This window comes from Thalassophryne amazonica, chromosome 18 (assembly GCF_902500255.1).
Source record: "Thalassophryne amazonica chromosome 18, fThaAma1.1, whole genome shotgun sequence".
Classification (NCBI taxonomy): domain Eukaryota; kingdom Metazoa; phylum Chordata; class Actinopteri; order Batrachoidiformes; family Batrachoididae; genus Thalassophryne; species Thalassophryne amazonica.
Window position 1 is genome coordinate 67,215,957 of NC_047120.1, and position 21,038 is coordinate 67,236,994.

The 21,038-nt window shown below is 40.0% G+C and overlaps 2 protein-coding genes across 2 annotated transcripts; one reads left to right on the forward strand and one right to left on the reverse strand.

Annotated features, from left to right (window-relative positions):
• Positions 1-73: 73 nt before the first annotated feature.
• On the reverse strand, positions 74-10,546 carry atpaf2 (ATP synthase mitochondrial F1 complex assembly factor 2). The gene is made up of 8 exons (XM_034193622.1): positions 9,983-10,546; positions 8,260-8,304; positions 5,700-5,848; positions 3,722-3,819; positions 3,385-3,465; positions 2,241-2,353; positions 1,068-1,183; positions 74-868 (listed from the first exon to the last, which is right to left on the reverse strand). The coding sequence occupies exons 1-8, from the start codon at positions 10,110-10,112 to the stop codon at positions 731-733; spliced, it is 870 nt and encodes a 289-aa protein (XP_034049513.1). The 5' UTR covers positions 10,113-10,546; the 3' UTR covers positions 74-730.
• A 27-nt stretch (positions 10,547-10,573) lies between these two features.
• Positions 10,574-18,758, forward strand: LOC117530724 (glucose-induced degradation protein 4 homolog). The gene is made up of 6 exons (XM_034193623.1): positions 10,574-10,932; positions 12,877-12,936; positions 14,764-14,871; positions 14,961-15,062; positions 15,152-15,282; positions 17,080-18,758. The coding sequence occupies exons 1-6, from the start codon at positions 10,726-10,728 to the stop codon at positions 17,141-17,143; spliced, it is 672 nt and encodes a 223-aa protein (XP_034049514.1). The 5' UTR covers positions 10,574-10,725; the 3' UTR covers positions 17,144-18,758.
• Positions 18,759-21,038: the final 2,280 nt, after the last annotated feature.

A 21,038-nucleotide genomic window follows, 5' to 3' on the forward strand; every position in this document is an offset into this window, starting at 1 on the left:
AACACACAGGAGCCATTAGAATTTGTCTAAAGCTCTGAAAATGTTTTGCAATCATTTGACAAGGACACACAACTCAGTACAGACGATGTCAGGCATTTAATTATTTTAAGCGTCATTTCTAGAAATTGCATTCAACAGCAGAGACGATACAAATGGATTTTCTGCACGCCCTTAAAAATATCAGCAGACACATCTGATGAATATCAAGCCAATTACATAAAACATGAATCCACCATGTTTCACCTCTGCAAGTACTTTTACATGCAATGTGCCTTAAACTGCAAACACATGTACAGATAGTGTGAACTCTTAGCACAGCGTATGTGTGTATGGGTTTGTTTGTGGTTGATTTTTTGCATTATCTAGATGACGCAGAAACCTAGCATGGTATTATAATTCCACGCCCTAACACCAAACATTAGTCACCAGTTTCTCGAATCTATTCATAGTGTCCAAAATGTCACGGATGACTGAGAACAGACTTGAGAGTCAGCGAGGCGCGTCACACTTGGCAGCTGTCGTACAAACACTGCAAAACAAAAAAAAGGGCAGCCAATGTGTTCAGCTGACTCTGTAACAGCTCAGACACAGCAGGTGTTGCTGCTGCTTCATGGAACAGACTGGATGCATTACATTTGTCGTCTTCTTTGTCAATGAGGAGATGTTCCAAATTTGAGAACCAACTGTCTGTGGCATCAAGTCTGCATCGTTCCCACAGTTCTTGTCTCTCTCAGTCCTGCAAAAGTTTGCGTTTGGTAGTGGAACTCTCAGACAACAGGTGAACAAAAAGAGCCCCAGCAGCGGTCCGTGCTCTCAGCTCATACACGTCATAATCATGGGCCCACTCCACACTTCCCCAGCACTGAATCTGTAAAGGATGTTTTTCAAGTTTAAGGCATCAGCAAAGATGGATCCAACAAAGACAAGTTATAACAATTCCAGGAGTTCCACAGATCACAACTGTTACTTAAAAACAAAACAAAAAGAAGACACACACACACTTGACAAAACACTAAAACAACATCCAAGTAAAATTTAAAGGAATAACCACTCTGGTCCTCTCATACCTGATATTCCTCCTCCAGCCTGGAGAGCAGCACTGCCTGTTCCACACTCAGATGTCTGTCAATCAATCCCAATGACAGCACAACAGACTTCAGCTGCGTGATCACATATTCAAGCCCTGCAGGACAGAAACCACGTTATGACAATCAGCTAACATTTCTTGACCAACCTTGTCCCCTCATCTTAACTTTTAAATCAGGTAACACACTGGAGATAAGACCTCCTCTTACAACATCAGGTCAAGGAGCGTGCACTGATGCTGAGCAACAATGCATCCGCCACAATAAGGAACTGTCGTGTGCTGAGTGGTAACCTCAGGTCACTGGTTAGAAACAAAGTCTCACAATGACACACACACACAGTTAAGACTACACAGAGCCACCAAGACCATAAAGAGAGCTTCATTCTCCTGCAAAAATATTAACACTTCTGCTGAACCAGTGAATTGAATGAAAGCCCGGATCTTAGTCTGGATCCAGGACAATACCAAATCCAGACAGTCTGACTCCTCAAAGGGATTCTCAATCAAGGGATATAATGAATCACAAAAACCACCGTATCATATGCAAAGGCAAGGTCAGTGAATCTTTCCTCACTGACAAAACAACCCGCAATTGCAATCTTCTGCCATGTTTATGAACATCTAGTCCATGCAAGATTATGTCCCTGATAAACAGCAGAGGCCATGGGCATGATTAGGGACTTGTCGCATCCATGGCGGCAAGTCCCCCCACCCAGACTGTACACATACATACACACACACACACAAGAAACAGTCTGATCTTGAAATCTATTCAGATGAAGTGTGGAACACTGAGCAGACAGCAGCATGTGATTCAGTAGGCAAGCTACAACAACTCTGAGGTCAAAGTTCAAAAATCAGACTGGAGATCTCCAGAAATGTCCAGCATCTTCCTATGAAATTGTGATCAATCTCCTTAGCTATACCACCTTTACTGGAAGACAAAACCCAACCGTATGTGTCTGGAACCAGGATCCAGCAATGCATAGCCCTTGACATGTTGTAAAATAAAAGGAGGAATGAGTCATTTTCACCATCATTATCAAATCCACAGCGTACAGGCCTTACAATAACGTACATAACACAAGCAGAGGATGTCTATTCTGAAAGCACCACCTGCGTGTAAAGAGGTCACCTAGTCCAGACATTTTACCTGTCAAGGCCCAGGAGTTGTAAGAATTGAGATGTTGTCTGAATGTGTCTTTGGTTTCTGCTGGGATCTCGGGACCCACAATACTGGATGAGGAGCCAATAGTTACATTATATCTGAAATTAAATTATGGGACAGACCAAAAAAAAAGTTAGAAAGAAATGATAATCTTGACTTGGGCTGTTTGGATGCATATTTAATATAATTGACATGAATGCACATGCTCTTTAAATGATGTGAAATATTGCATATGACTTCCATTTGATTGATTGTCTGCATCTTTTTTTTTATCTTATGCACCTTACAGAAGTTGTTTTCAATAATTTCATTGGTCAGGCAACTGCAATCAAAACTTAAGCTACACATCCTCTGGGTTTTAAGATTCAAGTCATAAAAAGAATTTTATTTGGCAGCAATATAATTTTATTCTTGAGCATTTAAATAAGAGATTTATAACATGATCAAACTTTGCATGTCTGGAAACAATTTAGAATTTCTCCCCCTGAAGGGGAGAATTTCAAGCAATCTGATGTCATGCTTCTCTTGATCCATGTGAGGGATGCTGGGAAGGACACTGTGACTGCCAATAGGAATAAAGAAAGGTAACATGATGCCAGCTGTCTGCTCGCTCAAACAAAATAAACCAAGATGGCCAAAAACACTCCTAATAAGTCTAAAATGTTTCTCATATATTTTGTAAATTTTAGCAAGAAAGAAACACTTCTACATGTAAAAACTGTTTCTGAAACCAGATAACACCTCTGAAGCGATTTACAAGATATCTTACAGATGTTAGCATGTGCACCCCAGAAATGCACCTCAAGCAAGTGGGTCAGGTCACAAGTGATCTCCAAACCTCACAAATGTGTGCACGCGCTTCCTCCTGTAGTTAGTCGGCATAATCCCGTAAGAATGAAAATACTGGAATCTCCCCAGATACATATGTTCTCTTCACTAAAATGGGCTGTAATTTTGCAACATTACATAAAAAAAGCAGACATTATAATGCTTGGATTTCAGTAGAAACTACATTTTGTCAGTTTTGTGAAATTTAATCAGTGCTCTAGTGAGCTGAGGATCCAGCAACTGGAATCTATATTTACTCGGCCTATGAGCCATTTCTAACAATAAGCAATAAAGTCATTACCTGCTTTCAATCCATTTAAGTACAGGGTCCCACTCACTGTTCTGTAACTCGACCAAACTTTGAGGCTCATCCACTCTATAACTTCAGAAGAAGCATCACCATTATTTTATTTTATTTTATTTTTTTTTTACAATAACTCAAAACAACGCAGTGAAACAATGCAAAAATCCCCAGCAATAATACAATTCTCACGCATTTTGTACATCAGGTTTAAATTATGACCGATAAACTGTCTTTTTAATTAACATGTTACAACACGTATATTCAAGACTTTCTTGTCATAATCATAATACTGAATATTGAAAGATTATGTGAATATATAGGTTTTTAAAAGTACCAGACAGTGTCCGTCTCCAGGAACTTCAGGGCAGCAGTTATAATTTGGTCCTTACTGCGTTTGGTGGGATTGTCTAGAGCCGTGTTACACAGCATCGTCTGCAGGAGGAGCATATCAAAAATACTTTAAGTACAACAAAAAGACAATTGATCAACACTGTTTCATGTCAAGGAACTAAAAGACATGACAAAGGTCTGAAAATAAGTCATTAAAATGATTATAACAAATATAAAATCTCAAATTCTCACACACAATCCAGAAAGTATTCACAGCGATTCACTTTTTCCAGATTTTATGTTACAGCCTTATGTTAAAATCTAGTAAATTATTTTTTTACTCAAAATTCTACTCACAACCCATAACGAGATGAGAATTTTAACTTTTGCAAATTTATTAAAAATAAAAACTAAGAAATCACATGTACATAAGCATTTACAGCCTGTGATCAATATTTTGTTGATGCACTTTTGGCAGCAATTCCAGCCTCAAGTCTTCTTGAATATGATGTCACACTCTTGGTGCACCTATCTTTGGGCAGTTTGGTCCATTCCTCTTTGCAGCACCTCTCAAGCTCCATCAGGTTGGATGGGGAGCGTCGATGCACAGACATTTTCAGATCTCTCCAGAGATGTTCAATCAGATTCAGGTCTGGGCTCTGGCTGGGCCACTCAAGGACATTCACAGAGTTGTCCCGAAGCCACTCCTTTGATATCTTGGCTGTGTGCTTAGGGTCATTGTCCTGCTGAAAGATGAACCGTCACCTCAGTCTGAGGTCAAGATTGCTCTGGAGCAGGTTTTTATCCAGGATGTCTCTGTACACTGCTGCATTCATCTTTCCCTCAATCCTGACTAGTCTCCCAGTTCCTGCTACTGAAAAACATCCCCACAGCATGATGCTGCCACCACCATGCTTCACTGTAGGGATGGTGCCTGGTTTCCTCCAAACATGACGCCAAAGAGTTCAATCTTTGTCTCATCAGACCAGAGAAGTTTGTTTCTCCTGGTTTGAGAGTCCTTCAGGTGCCTTTTGGCAAACTCCAGGTGGGCTGCCATGTACCTTTTACTAAGGAGGGGCTTCCATCTGGCCACTCTACCATACAGGCCTGATTGCTGACTGGTGGATTGCTGCAGAGATGGCTGTCCTTCTGGAAGGGTCTCTTCTCTCCACAAAGGAATGCTGGACTCTAACAAACTCTGGCTCTCTGAAGAGTCCTGGTGGATCCCAACTTCTTCCAATTACAGTTGATGGAAGCCCCTGTGCTCATTGGGACCTTCAAAAGAGCGGAAATGTTTCTGTACCCTTCCCCAGATTTGTGCCTCGAGACAATCCTGTCTCGGAGGTCTACAGGTCTATTCCTTGGACTTCATGCTTTGTTTGTCCTCTGACATGCACGGTCAACTGTGGGACCTTATATGTAGACAAGTGTATGTCTTTCCAATTCATGTCCAATCAACTAAATTTACCCCAGGTGGACTCCAGTTAAGCTGTAGAAACATCTCAAGGATGATCAGTGGAAACAGGAGGCACCTGAGCTCAATTTTGAGCTTCATGGCAAAAGCTGTGAATACTTATGTACATGTTATTTTAGTTTTTTTTATTTTTAATAAATTTGCAAAAATCAATAAATAAATAAATAAATAAAATAAAATAAAAAAACACTTTCACATTGTCATTATGGGGTAATGTGTGTAGAATGTTGAGGGGAAAAAATGAATTTCATCTGTTTTAGAATAAAGCTGTAACGTAAAATGTGTAAAAAGTGAAGCACTGTGAATACTTTTTTGGATGCAGTGTGTGTGTATGTGCGCACACACACACACACACACACACACACACACACACACACACACACACACACACACACACACACACACACACACACACTTCAATTACTCCTTTACATCATGAAGCAACTTTAAATAAAATATTTCTGAGAAAATGTTCCATAAACTCCATCCCCCAGGTCAAAGATCATACCAGATGCATAGTGTACGATTTGAGCTTGTCCTTTTGAGCATCCCACTCTGTGGCAACAGCAATGGCCAGGGCTTCATTTGGCACCGTGAACAGCTTTCCTCCTGGGGTTTTCAGTTTCCTTCTGTCCAAGTTTATCTCATACATGCCACCTAAATAACATTTAAAAGAGAATCACTATTTGGAACAATGTTACAACAGCAAGAGCACTGAGTTGAGAAACAGCAACACTACTGCAAAGTGTGACCTGGATTAATCAGTGAAGAAGAAAAAAGAAAATCATTCAACTCTGATTTTGTTGTAAAAGTCATTCTGATCATCATAATTTAACATTCTGACACAGAACCTCTTCAAAGGAGGGAACAAGGAATAGCATTAAACTATTTCTCTTATAACACGTATCTAATCTAGAAATAGTAGACACATACACCTGGGTGGGAGTTTTCATGGGCCCTGACAATTTCTAAAAAGAAATGATCTGTACTGCAATAAAAGAATGTTTATAGCATAAAATTCCACCAATGGTGCATTAATGTCCAATACTATTATCTTGAGAAAGGAATTTTGAATCGCTAAAAAAAAAAAAAAAACATTTAAAAGTATTTTGATGATCAACAACTCAAAACAGAAATCTTGTGAGTTTGGAGTCAGACAGCATGTGGAATATCTGATCCGAGTTACAGCTACAAAAATCATTTTTAATGTAGGTACTTTATTTTCATTTTACTAAGGAAAACTGATACACTCACATTTGTGTGAACATACCAGTTAGGGCTTGTAATCCTAACTAGTTAGTTATTTCTGCCTCTTGCTTCAGCTGCTCCTGTTAGGGGTCACCTGACCTGCTACAGCAGATCATCCTACTGCATCTTCTGTCAAGCCAAGCACCTGCATGTCCTCCCTCACATCCATAAACCTAGCCTGGGGCCTCTCTCTCCTTCTCCTGCATGTCAGCTACATCCTTATCATCCCTCTCTCAATTTAGCCGGTGTCCTTCCTTTGCACATGCCCAAACTATCTCAAGCTGCATCTCACTACATTCCAAACTGTATGATCTGCATTGTCCCTCTGATATGCACATTCCTTGAATTTCCCTCTGGGATCAATAAAGTATCTATCTATCTATCTATCTAATCCCATCCATCTTCATCACTCCTAAGGAAAATGGCATCATCTTCAGCTGTGCCACCACCTCAAAGTCACATGCTGGTCTCACTATCATCTTGTAATTAGTCCCTTTCACTCTTGCAGAGACCCATGCATCACGAATCACTGCCGCCATTCTTCTCCACCCAGTCCACCCTTTTTGTACTCTCTTCTTCACTTCTCTACACTCTCCGTTACTTGACCAAATGATCCCAATCATCTAACCTCATCACCTTCACCACCTCTACTCCTTACAACCTCACCATGCTCCATCTCATTCACTCAAATTCCATTCTTTCTTATACAGTGTACTTGTACCTCACCAGGCTTGTCTCAAACTGCTCCCTACAGACCACCATGCCATCTGCATACATCATAGCCCACTGAGACTTATCTAAACTTATGTCAACCTGTGCTTCACCACTACAAACAACAAAGGAGTCAAAGCTGAATGGGCTTAGCCCTTGAATAGTGCCGCCTAAACTTACATAGCCGATGACGTGACCAGAGGTAACAAAATGAGCATGTAATAAAACAGGAATAATGCCCAAATGATGCAGGTTGATGGCTGGTACATTTTCGGTAGACATCCAACTGAGCCTACACTTCCACTGCTGCTCACTCAAGGCTCGGCAGAGAACCCTGGGGGAAGACAACTCTTGCCAGTGTGATGCTTTCATGGTGGACATCCTTCTCACTTCTTGATTCTTTAGACTCTTGGTGGACATTTGTCCCCACTTCCGCAAAGTTGACAGAGGCAACTGCTACCTGACCCTTGAAGGCCCCCCCACTGCCCAGCCTCGTCGCTGGTATTTCAGCAGGCAGTTGCAATTGCCCAGCAGGCCCTATATCACTGAAGTACCGTTTACTCAGCAAACCAGCGAAGCTCTGCAGAAAGTTTGAGAAAGCGGTACCAGGCTAATAGATGGTAGGTGCATTTGTCTGGATTACAGATATCAAGTTTTTGGTCATATCTAGCCCATGACATTGTGATGTTGCTGTTGCACTCTTATTTGTACCTTACGCCCAGCGACCGAAGCAAAACCCACCAAATTCCTGGATGTGTAGACAACCCTAAGTATCCCATTCCTTTAAATAATGAAGTAATTATGAGTACAGCAGCTGTAACCCTAAATCTAAGGGCTATGCTTATAGCAGCCGCCATAATTGTTCTGTGATTGTTCGTTGCTGACTCCTCGTTAGGATAGTGGCAAGTATCCCCGCCTGTTATATTAACCACATTTCTGGTTTCAGTTATTCTTTTGGTTCATGTGTCTCTGGAAGATTTGGATTATTAGGGTTAGGATGTCAAATCACTGCCATAATAATAACCTGCCAACCCATAGGGTTACTGTAACAACATCCACCGTCTTTAAATAATTAGTTTCTATACTAAAATAATTAGTAGACAACTTACCTTCAGTTTGGGATATGCTGACATCTTGATAGAATCTCTTCCTCTCTGATAATAGAAAACGTCATATTAGCCAACCAAAGCCAGCAGCACCATAATAATACAGTCACTTGCCAAGTTCTGGATTATTGCTGTAGTATTTGCACCGCCGTTTCTCGTAATCAGCGCGAATAAGGTAATACTTGGTACCAATGGAAAGACTGATGTTTTGTCTACACACGACCACAAGCTCGACCGGATTCAGCCATCTTTGTGATCAGCAGAGGAATCAAAACATCCCGGTCTCTGTGGTGTGCACACGTTTTCTGACTTACTCATTTGTGCAAGTGTGAAAGTGACAATCTCTAAGATGTAGCAAAGGTGAGTTAGCCATTCAGTGTCACTGGTTCTAGAGTGGGAAAATACTTACTTATTTGGGTAGAAAATGTCAGTGTGTTATGTTTTGCCGTTTAACTGCTGCATGCTGCACACATTTTATCTCTAATGCAAAAATTTGCCGGTTGTGGATCACTGAAGCAGCGGCCTCGTCTCAGTACTTGTGAGTGTACTTTGGGGGTCATCTCAACATCACGAATGGGCATGAATGTGCGGGCTTTTACTTTTTAATTTGGGAGAAATCTCACCTCCACACATTTAAAACCCTCCTTTGCTCTCCATCTCTAACAATATAAGGTGCAAAATGATAGCAAGTTGGGGCATCTTGTGCTATCCTGACCCACTTCATTGAGTTAAAAGCTTAGGGGGAGATGTCAAAATCCAAGAATGTTCATTACCACAGATTTTATTTTATCTTCATTTATTAAGGAATGCCACCCAATTTGAGTAAACACTTCATTTTTTTGCTCGTAAAAACGTATAACAGTGCTTTTCGAAACTAAGTAAATTCTCATTTAATAAGTATAATTTATATCATTTTGTGTTCAAAACACGTTCTCGGGCACACTGTGTATTACACGGCATTAGAAGGGCTCCAGCCAGATGCCAGGAATGACCCCAAAGTAACACAGAGAGTCGTGATCCAGAACCGGGCAAAGTGATCCATTTCCTGCAAATATTTGCACCACACATAATGTGGCTTCACACGTAGAATGGCTACTCCATCCAGACTTCTTCAGCTAGATAACAACCAAATACCCAACATTACCCAATAAAGGATATTCAGTTGCATTATGGCTCCGTATAGCGGGACTTTAAAAAAAAAAAGGTGATCCGGTGTCGTGGTCTGAGTTTGCGCAGGTCTCATTTCACGACGCGCATGCTCAAATCGATTTTTTTTCGCGGTCAACTTCCGGGAGGTCTAGAATTACGATTTCTTGCTGCGATCTTCAACCGAGCAGACGTATTTTGAAATAACTGTATTTTCCACACACTTTTGATTCAGAAAACTTGAAGTGGGACATAAATTCAGACTTGCAGGCTGGAAATTTCAGACTAGCTAGGTAACTAGTAACCAGAATTATAATGGTTAAATCAATAAGCATCAATAGAAAGTGACAGGATTTACTTCTTGTTCCAATTAAAAAATTATTTAATATATTTGCTTGGCAAATTTGGACCAGAGTCAATAACACACAAGTCTCAATATACCAAGATGATAAAATCAGACTGGTGGTAAGTTCAGACTGTGACTGCTACAGTCTAATTTTACCTGGTAAATTCAGACTGCTGGTAATCTCAGACCGTGACACCGGAACTAGTAACTGACTGTAAGTTTAAATGACTTTACCTGCTGTGGCTGTGGAGTATTTCGTTGAAAACCGATGACTTCTTGGACAGATTTTACACAGGGAAAGGCCACTGCCCGAGCAGCTCTGAAGTCTAACCAGCCTCATAATCACAGCAGCAGTAATGTTCATTGCGTTTGGTCTTTTTGATAATTTCACAAAGGCTAGTCTGATCTGCTGTTAGCTTACCGCTTTAGCTAATTAAACGTAGCATTGATTTTATACATCACGTTACCGCCAACATAATTTTTTTTAAAGAAAAGCGCTACACGGTAAATATATAAGATATCTATATACTTTTTAATACATTTCTCTTCTACTACCGTTTTCAAAAACACGCTTGACCTTCGGCGCTTGCTTGAGAGTTTATGTTAGCATCACTGACGTGTCGGGAATTGTAGTTTTATTGTGTCTTTTCACACCCAAACGCCAGAAAACAAAACTATATCCAAGAAACCCTGTAAAAACTTCCGGAAAGTAAACCAATGAGCTTCGACGATATTTGCGACTTCAACTCAGTTGGCCAATGAGAAGGATGGATACTGGACCGTATGACGCTGCGCTGAAGTCCAGTTACTTTTTTTTGGGGGGGGGGGGGGGGGAGGCTGTTGGCGCTCGATTAGCAGAGCTGTCGTGGGCTCTGGAGGAATTTGAATGTTGCTGAGCCGCTTCGTAGACGCAGACAGTCTCCATCGCCTGGACGGCCAGTCACCGCAATCGGTTCCCAAGCAGTGAAGCGGGAGCCATGCCTGTCCCCGCCGGATACCTCAGCGGCTGCGGCGTCGACTCCTCCTCCGCTGCGGCCTTCGTATCCTCGGCCTCGCTTATCCCTCCGCCACCGATCAACACGCAGCAGCCTGGTGTTGTCACCTCACTGCTGTACAGCGGATCCAAATTCAGGGGCCACCAGAAAAGCAAAGGCAACTCTTATGACGTGGAAGTTGTTCTTCAGGTGAGGCTGCGAAGTAGCTGTTTAATTATTAATTAGAACTGTCAGGGGCATTTGGTGATGTGTTTAAACGGGCGGTGTGTTGATGACAGCTGGAAAGAAGAAAAAACAAGACATCTGGCCTGTGGTTGCACACAGGAACTGACATTGACTTGCTTACAGTCTTCCGAATTTGTGTTAATCTTTTTGATTAAAAAAAAAAAGAAAAATGCAGTGATTCTTACGTTTACTTTGACTTGCATTTCATTGCAGAACCTAAGATATTTCATGTTTTGAGTGGTCAACTTCATTTCATTTGTTAATATACATCCATTCCGGAATTTCAGGCCTACAAAATCTACAAAAATAGTACAGGGAAAATTTACAACTAGTAATGAAGTTAACAAAATAGTGTTATTTCAAACGTGATGTCAGCGGGTGATTGTAATCATGATTTGGTACAATAACAGTACCCACCAAGGCTGAGTTTTTAAGGAGCAAAGATGGGCAGAGGATCTCCAGTTTGTCAACAAATGCATGATAATTATTGAAATGTAAAAACTGTTCCTCAAAGGAAGACAAAGAGATTTGTATATTTCTCCCTATACAGTGCACAATATCATTAAAGGATTCAAGAAATCTGGAAGAATTTGAATGCATAATAGGCAATGGCGCAAGCCTAAATTGAACACCCATGATTGTCAATCCCTCAGGTGTCACTACATCAGTAACAGTCATTCATCAATAGCTGATACAACCACATAGGCAAGGGATTACTTCACTACAATGTGGAATTACATTCGCAAATGCCGCTTAAAATTTTACTCTGAAGAATGAAGAAATTCAGATTGTTATCAGCAACAAGTCCAAAAGTCATGCAGGTTGGCTCTCTGTCCAATGGTTGTGGCAGCCGGCCATGTGATAAAAATTTACCGTGACAGCATTCCATCGCTTAAAAACAGGTGCTGGTATAAACAGAATGGACAGCGGTGTACTGCCGAGATGACTACTTAACAGGTTTGTGTCATCACGTGAAAACACTCTATAGAGAATGCGAGGAGAAAAAAAAAAATGCATGAACAATGACCTCGTACTGTTGCACACTTTAAGACGTGTTTGCAGGAACAATGGGACAAAATAACATTTGAAACTCTTTCATTGCTTGGTATCCCCAATGCTAAAATGCCTTCCTGTAAGTGTTGTGAGGTATGTCAACATTATAAAGTGGTAAATGCTTTAAGGTTTAGTCCCTCTGTGATGGATTGCGTAAACTGATGAGTAATGGATGGGAATAATTTGTCTGGTGGTAAAAATCACCTAATCTGTCGGCCTTCAGTGGATTTGGGGCTCTGATGAAATGGGTGGACAACCACAGAATGTGAGTGCGCAGTGCTTCCAGACGCAAACACAAGACGAATAGATTACGCATAGATAAAATTAATATCAACCAGATGTCCACTGGCAAGTACAGGACAAAGAGGTTAACAAATGTGCAGCCACCGGGGAAGCGCTCTGATGTCTGCTCAAAGTTTTGAGAGTGCACAAAACTGTCCAGTTGACGCGTCGGCTGACAAGGAACACATTTAACAAATGAGTAAAGGATTAGTACAGGACAAAAATGGGCATGAACGGAGATGAAAATTTCATATCCGTTACTCATACGTCTGCTCAATCCTTCACAGCGTGACATAGACTTTTGCCTGTGTTGCAGACCTTACCAGACAAAACATGGAATGATTTACAGTGAAACAGAAGTCAAAGTAAGTGTAAGAATCACCTTTTTTCCTTTTTTTTTATGGTATTTTCCTTGCTATCCCAACTTTTTTCTGATTTGGAGTCATAGATGTGAGAATTATAGCAAACCTACAAGTTGGTTATGGATGAGAAAATGGTAGAAATTAGCCATCGGTTTGGTGACTGTGTGTGAAAGGCTCTACTTATGTGTCTGCATTCTTTTTTGTTTTTTAGCATGTCACCATGGAGGATTCCTACTTGTGTGGCTACCTGAAGATAAAAGGATTGACTGAGGTGAGAAGAGTAGTTTTATTTGTTTAATCAGAAAAGTAAATAATTAATTAGGGATTTCAGTATAAAAAGGAAACTTAAAGTGCATAACTCACTCCAGTCAAGGCTATCTTTTAAAAAAATTATACACCAGATTATAACTAATTTATTTCAAGTCTTTAACTTGTGCGGGCCCTGATAAAGCTGATAAAAGTAAAATAAATCAGACTGCTTCAGACAAATGTACAACAGATTAATTGCCATTTTCATCAATAATCATTACCCAAACTTGGGGACCAACTTTTAGCTAACTGAAGGTCACTCCACTGTGTCTGTGGCCACTTGGTTTCATGCTCAGACTTAAAACAGCACGTCAAACCAGGTTGCTTTTTGTATTCAGACAAAAATCCAAATCAGAAACGTCTAAATAAGCTTTAAAAGCACAGATTAATAAATACATACCTTGAGAAATGCATCCAGATGAGTTCTCCTATGTTCGTACATAGCAGCCATGTGGAATATCGCTGCTGCTCCGGTTCCACAGTCATTATCTTCTTTCAAAAAAAATTCATATTTTATGAACACACAATGGTCAGTTGAGATCTGATCACCGATTGTCATGTTTGTGTTGCTTCTATCCCTCATATGTCCGTTCAGTTTTTCATCCGGGAAGCGGTCGGGGGCGTGTCCAGTGTCCACGGCACGTCTCTGTCTGGCAATAACATTGCAAAAAGAGTCACTTTCTCTCAAAGTCTTCATGTTTTCACCTTTAAACACAGATAAAATCCTTATTTTATCTGTGTTTAAAGGTGTATCTGGTTAAAGGTGGGAGCATGATTTTTTTTTTTTTTTTTTCCACAACTCCAGCTCCAAGTAGTTTTTGAAGCGCATTCTCATGCTGGGGTCAGCTGCAGTTTCTCCACTCTCTCCGGGAGGTGTGTAGAAAACACTTCCACTTCTAACTCAAAAATCTTATGTGGGAAAACTGTATAACTTTTAAACACCATGACTGGTTATGATGGACCTTCCAAAAACGCACCGGTTCACCATTTCAACATATTCATCATCAAAGTCCACAAAAAACATAGATTTCGAGCTACAAAAAAATTCCAGTTTTCTCATTCTGTCCAATAATGTCACTGAGGGTGTGGTGCCTCACATGACGTCACCAAAGTCGACTTTTCTCACAGGTTCAGGTCTGTGAGTGTTCATCAGTGGCGAATGAAATCAAGCTAATTTCTCCACATTTATGACTTAATTTCTCAGGGCATGTGACACCGAAAATAAAACACAATACATCAATATTTTCATAATTCTTTCTTTATTTAGAATAGTCAGCTCATTTGACATTTACCAGAGATACGCACTTTAAGGAAATATTGAAAGATAAGAGCCACAGTGTGTTCACAAGGTTTTTGAATGTTCCAACAGCCCAATTGTGGTATTTCTTGCACGTTTGACTTTAAGATAATGACTCAAAGCAACAAAATAGCACATTTTCCATTAACATTGTGTTAATTTCTTCATGTAATCCTTCCATCATCTTGCAGATCTTGATCACTGGTTAAACCAATTCAGATCACAAACAATGCACATTATTACATTACATATTAAAGAAAAGTCTCTGAGACATTTTTATAGATCTGTCTGAAAGGCAGAGGAGTTTATTCCATGTCATAAACGCCACAATTCTAAAATAAATAAATAAATATATATCATGCCCTGCATTTATGGGCTGATTATGGCAATATAAATGTTAATTCCAGGTATTGGAACCACTGCATCAGAGCTGCAGGTGATAATAAAATTAAATTGCTTACCGCTGGTTCACTGTTTACACGGCTTTTCTAGGAATACCCAACTCTGACCACGTTCTTCGCTGGAGAGATCATCAGCAGGAAGCGGCCCTTCCTCACCCGGAAGTGGGATGCAGATGAGGATGTGGATCGTAAGCACTGGGTAATGTAGAAGTTTTGTTTTGTAACCTTAACATGTGTGTTTCACTGCCCGATTTCCTGTGAAATAATCATGTCACATTTCATGTGAAGGGCAAGTTCCAGGCATTCTACCAGTATGCAAAGACATTCAACTCTGATGATTTTGACTGTGATGATCTAAAGAACTCAGACTATATTTTCATGAGGTGGAAGGTAAACCCCGGCCCAAACTTCAGGATTAACTCTGTGTTGTGTTTCCAAAGCGACCCCTCTGAGCAGCAGCTGCTTGTTTTCATCCTCAGGAGCAGTTTCTGGTTCCTGACCACACAATCAAAGACATCAGCGGTGCCTCATTTGCTGGATTCTACTACATCTGCTTCCAGAAATCCACAGCAACGATTGAGGGCTACTATTACCACAGAAGCTCTGAATGGTAACGCAGCACAACACATGTTGATGACAATGTGCAGTGGACTGGAGTCATTTTTGGAATACTGAAAAGGAGCCTTAAGGCTGAGATTATTCCGGCTCAAATCCGAGACCAGTTGGAAAAAGCCATTTAAGAACACAGTTTCCAGATCTTTACAGATAATTTCTCAGTGTACTTGATTGCGTCTTGATCCAGAGGAGCTCTTTGGGTACCATTATTTGAATTAGAATTTATTAGACATTTCACTCATATACAACAACAAAACTCATAAAGTAGTCAAAGCAGGATCATTAATTCCAGTTTCAGGTGTCTGAGTGGGCGGAGCCAAACCTGGCTAAAGATTGAAAAGGTTTTCTGTTTGAATTTCTATTTATTAGTTTGTCTAATGGGTTCGTATGACCTGATTGTGTTTCGCCTGTGTTGTGTTAGCGTTTGACATTCTTTGGCATTTCTCTTCATTCCCTGTGCACATAATGGTTTTAGCGACTGTTTTACATACACAGTTTTTATTATATTTACTATTTTTATCCATCAGACTGAATTCTTGGTGGTGATTCTGTTCACCTCAGAGGTTTGAGAAACTTTTGTTTTGTTTTTTTGTGGAAAATGGTGCTTCTATATGAATCATTGAACATTCAAAGTAAAATCCATTGTATTTGTTATATTTATGTTTAAACGTTGTCAGCAGTGAAGCCTCTGGGTGCTTTTGTTGCTTTCTGATGACTGTATCATATGCCAGATATCACATTTTCTCATAAAACAGTTTAGGAATCAATGAAGGAAAGTGAACTGTACAGCCATCTTGAAGCTCTAAATGAACTCAAACCATATTTTTACACAACCTTAAAATGGCAAAGTGTAATTATTAACACATTATTGCCTTTTATGGTTACTTGCAACAGCCGGTGCTTATCCCCATACATTATAGTGTGAAGCAGATGAGAGTCTACGACTGCCCCTGGACAGGACGCCAGTCCATCACAGGTTACTTCTCCAACCTTACTTCTGTTTGCAGCTGGTAAACAGTAGCCTGAAGCACACACACCTGGAATCAAACCCCGGTCTGTATATTACTAGTCGAAATCCTGTCCTACAGAACCATCTTCAGATCTCAACAGCGATTGAAAGAAATCTACATCATGAAGAACATTTGCATACACAAGGATATCGACTGGACTGAAGCCTTGGAGACTTTATTACTAAAAGCTCTCCTGTTTTTGCTCTGGGTTGCCACAGTGGGTCTGCATTTTGATATTTACATTTGATGTCCTTCATCAAGATGTTACTTCAGATGTAAAAGTGTAAAAGGAGAATGGACACAGGTGTCCTTGAACTGGGGACCTTCTTGTTTGGCAGCAAGCGTACAAAGCACTCACACCAAAGGCTTGATTGCTAACAAGAAAACAAAGTGAACTTACTCTTTAAGTCCGACCGGGACTTTGGAGTGTGAATTCTGCAAATGTGAATACCTGCATGTGTGCACCCGTCCAGACTTGGTCCCAGGTTGTCAAAAGTCTATTCGCTGAAATTGTATCAGGCCTCGAGTTGTCTAGTTGGAACTTAATCTATTGTTAGTTTGCATCTGGTTACGTCTGAATACTTGGGCGGATCTGAGCGCTAACAGTAATGTCACCAATTTCATTATTTTGGTTTGGATCTGACTTGAAAAAAAAAACAAAAATCAAGATGTGGTCTAAGTGGACTTCCGTCTTTACTTTGGGGATGTGTATGTCCTTATTTCTATAGAATTCTGTAAGTACTGACTTCTAACACGCATGTTCTCTGTTGTTGCTCGTCTAGGTACCAGTCTCTAAACCTCACCCACGTTCCTGAGCACAGCGCTGCCATCTATGAGTTCCGGTGACCTCGGCCAATATTTAGACTTTTTTTTATTTTTTATAACAGACTAAGTCTTGAGGCAGCGTCTCAAGCACGACTGGATGCTACTGAGATGGAAGAAGAAGCACTATGAATGAGAGTTTGTGAGAATTTTGGTACAAACTCAGGAAAGACGAGAGGGCAGGATAGGACAAATGAATGTACGTGTGAAGGAGAAGAAAAGAACGACTGTGCTCCCGGGCTGGAGTGTGTAAAGTACGAACCAACGTAAAAACCGGGTGTGGTTCTCACAGCGCAAACTGTTCTCCGTTCATGTCTGATTCTTTAAAAAAAAAAAACAACGAAAACACACTTGGCACACTACCTTGAGACACTTTATAAACAACGTAGGAAATTCCCCCTTCTTGGTTCTGTGACGGGTGGGAGGACAAAAGCAGCATTTCCAGCTTTTATCCAGCCGATGTTGAATGAGCAGCGTAAAAGGTGTTTGACTAATGCACTCAACAAGGATTCTGCGGAGGAGTCCACTTTTATTAAAACACGATGGATGTGGAATGGAAAAAAAAAAAATCAAGTCTGTGTGGGTTACAAAAAAAAAAAAAAAAGAAAACTTTGGGTTTGTGCTTAGAGCTCTTAAGCTTTTAGGATCAGAGCTTTAATCAGCCCATAAGCTAGAATGACAGTATTTTATTTTTTTTTAAATGCTGGTTTAATTTTTTCTTTTTCTTTTTGCTGCCATGCGGATATTTTGTCTTTTCACTATACGATGGCTGACAAGTGGCACTTTTCAAGGCTGCGGTGTGATGTGAAACAAGCCTTTTCCTCTTCTGCTTTGAAATGTTTTAAGCAGTGAGATTCTCTCACTGGATTGCTGTGGATCTTGTACTATAGAGATGAGTTTGCACACAGGTGGGTTCTGTGTTACTGACGCTTGCAGCTGGCATTTTCTAATCGCGTGCCCGTCCTATGTGGGCTTTAAGATGGCAGTTTACACTTTTGTGTGGAAAGCTTTGCATCAGATTTGGAGCCAAAACAGTTGCAAGTATTAAAAAAAAAAAAAAAAAAAAAAAAGTATTTTTTACCCGGGTCTACCCCACTGTATTAAAGCGAGCTTTTTACTCATTATGTGTAGTTGTAACTTAAAGATTCCCATCCTGACATTCATCTACTCAACTATGCAACACTTTGAACATAGCACTACTCTCCCAACACACAAAGATTCTATTCTGTGCTCATCATATATGAAAGAAAGTATCATCCTTGAAAATAAATATTTTTGTTAAAAAATAGTCTATGAAAAACTCCCTAATAATCCTCCCTTTCCATGTGACGGTGCCATCGTTTCGAAGCTCATCAGTTGTAAGAGATCAGAAGTGTTTTTGACTGGATTTGATTGGTTGACTGTAAAGAGTGGATTATGGATCTTTTTCTAAAAAAAAAAAATCTGGAATCGTCCCTCGTCTTGTTTTTCTCTTGATCCGATGTGCTGCCATATGCCCTTTTTGTTTTTATAAATGGTGTCAAATAGCACTTTACTTGTTTAGTTCTGTGTCAGACCTTGTGTTTGTGTGATTGGATTCCCGGTGAAAAACTGTCAAGCTGCTGTCACTTTAGTATTAAAACATGGAGGGGATTATTTTGATTTTAAACTTGTTCTGAATGAATGATGCTCGTGTTTAATGTTTGAAATGACTAGTACCACTTTTTTCCCACCCTGCACTGCCCTCTGCTGTCTGAGAGCTTTCTGCAGTCTTACGGTGGCCACAAACAGGTTCACTGTCTACTTTTTATTATGGATATACAGCGATCGGGGTGGTGGGTTATTCTTTAACTACGGGCACTATTGGCCTTGTAAATGTAATTTCCACCACACCATTGTTTGTTGTGATTTGGCGCTATATACATGTGCTCTCATGTCACTGTTTATCTCCATAGAAACTACCCAATCTTTCATACAAACTGTTTAAAGGGACATTACAGTGTTGTGGTGGAAATTACGGCAATAGTGTGGGACAACTACATTTTGTTTAAAAAAATCACAACAGTTGTATGACATTGAATACTCCAATTATGTTTTGATTATTTTACTGATATTTTATTCAGAGATATTTTAAAATATTAGAAAAAACGTTTCTTTACCATTCATTTTTATCATTGAAGATCAAACGTCTGGGTGTGGGACAAGCACAAAACGGCAATATTTGCATATCGATGCTGAAAAAAGGTGAAAAAGTCATCATAGACTACTAGAACAAATTTCTTAACACACTTTCATTGTGAAGATAACTATACGTAAAAGTGTGACATTTCCCCTTTTTTCTGTTTTTCATACAATATGATCAAAGGACATAAGTGCCCGTAGTCTAAGAATCACCCTGGTGTGGCTGCGTCCTGAGGTATCGCTGTCATTTTGCCAAACAGACCTTGAAGACATTACGTCGTCTTTGATACAGATGATGATGATGTGCGGTCGTCCCCCTTTATGTGAAAGAGAGGAAGACCTGAGTGTTTCTGGATAGATCTTTGCACTCTTCTGCCTTTTCCTCTCTGGACTACATTCAAAGTTTTGAAAGCTATCAGCTGTGGAGCAAACAAACAGAGCTGCAGCAAATGGTTATTTTCATACTTGGGTAATTGAGAAAATAATCAGTAAGTTAGTTAATAGGCCCATAAAATGTCAGTAAAGGTTGAATGTGTTCCAGTTTAGTGTCAGGAGTCAAGAAACTAATCAGATAAATTCACTTTATTTAAATCACAACATACAGACACCCCGAGCAAACACATAGGCAACAGTAGTGTGTGGGGTGGGCGACTCCCTGTGGTGGTGTTTGAGGAAGAAACCTAAAGCAGACCGGACTCAAGGGGGTGACCCACTGCTTAGACCATTCTAACAAATAACAGATCGAGCAAGCAAAGTGCCCACAAATACTCGTCAAACCTCAGCTGTACAAAACAAAATGTTCACAGTTGAGTAAAAGTGGAGTTTTGGGTGGTTTTAAGCCAGTGTCCATCTGTGTGTTTGTGAGCCTTCGTGGGGTAGAGCCTCAAACAGGGTAAAACCAGTATATTCACATTTAACTGGCTGACGTCACAGAATGATATATTGATTTAAAAATATATCACTTGCAGCTCTATAATTATAAAATGCTACAGTGCGGACGTTTAGACCAGATAGAAAACTGCATAAGTTTATGAATTCATTTTTTATTTTCTATGTCCTATTTGGGAGATCAAGTTGAAATATCGTCATTATGTTGAGATAAGTCAATATTTGCATGCAACAGTATTCTGGGAAATGTTAGAGATGAGAAACGACTGGCTTTAGAATGATTATCTGGGTGGATGAAGGCAAATGGACTTGTTTGAGTTTCTAGAAGGCATTCTGATCACACAGGCCTGGCACGACTGGCAGAAGTGGTTTAAAGCTGTGATCTCAAACCTGACTCCTGGTAGGTACCTGCCTTTCCTACTTCATTCTTTCTTTCTGTATACATGCTAACTCCAATTAAAGGTCACGGGGGTGCTGGAGTATGGAAGTAAATCTGCCATCAGAGTTTGCCATCAGAGGCTGAATTTGTTGAGCACCAAAATATTCAGCTTAAAAAAAAAACCTTGAAAAATTCAACCTAAAAAAAAAAATAGAAAAGCAGGGAGAAGTAATGTGGAAGTAAATCTGTGATGTTGAGATGGATTGACTGCTTCTCCCTGCTTTTCTATTTTTTGAGGTGGATTTTTTTTTTTTTTTTTTTTGGCTGAATATTTTGATACTAAAGAAATTCAACCTTAGAAATTCAAATTCCAACTCTGATGGCACAGATTTACATCCATACTGGAGCCTATCCCAGCAAGCCTGTTCAACCACGTGTCAGTATTCAGTTAACCAGGTACTGTTTGGTACCAATGTTCAAGGTTCCTGGTTC

Excerpts from the sequence above, each read along its gene's own strand:
- atpaf2 (XM_034193622.1), bottom strand. The coding sequence starts at position 10,112 with ATGAACATTACTGCTGCTGTGATTATGAGGCTGGTTAGACTTCAGAGC. Across the intron at positions 5,849-8,259 it reads CAGCATATCCCAAACTGAAG|GTGGCATGTATGAGATAAAC; the intron begins GTAAGTTGTCTA and ends AATGTTATTTAG. Across the intron at positions 1,184-2,240 it reads CAACTCCTGGGCCTTGACAG|GGCTTGAATATGTGATCACG; the intron begins GTAAAATGTCTG and ends TCTGTCCTGCAG.
- LOC117530724 (XM_034193623.1), top strand. The coding sequence starts at position 10,726 with ATGCCTGTCCCCGCCGGATACCTCAGCGGCTGCGGCGTCGACTCCTCC. Across the intron at positions 14,872-14,960 it reads ATGTGGATCGTAAGCACTGG|GGCAAGTTCCAGGCATTCTA; the intron begins GTAATGTAGAAG and ends TTTCATGTGAAG. Across the intron at positions 15,063-15,151 it reads ATATTTTCATGAGGTGGAAG|GAGCAGTTTCTGGTTCCTGA; the intron begins GTAAACCCCGGC and ends TTTCATCCTCAG.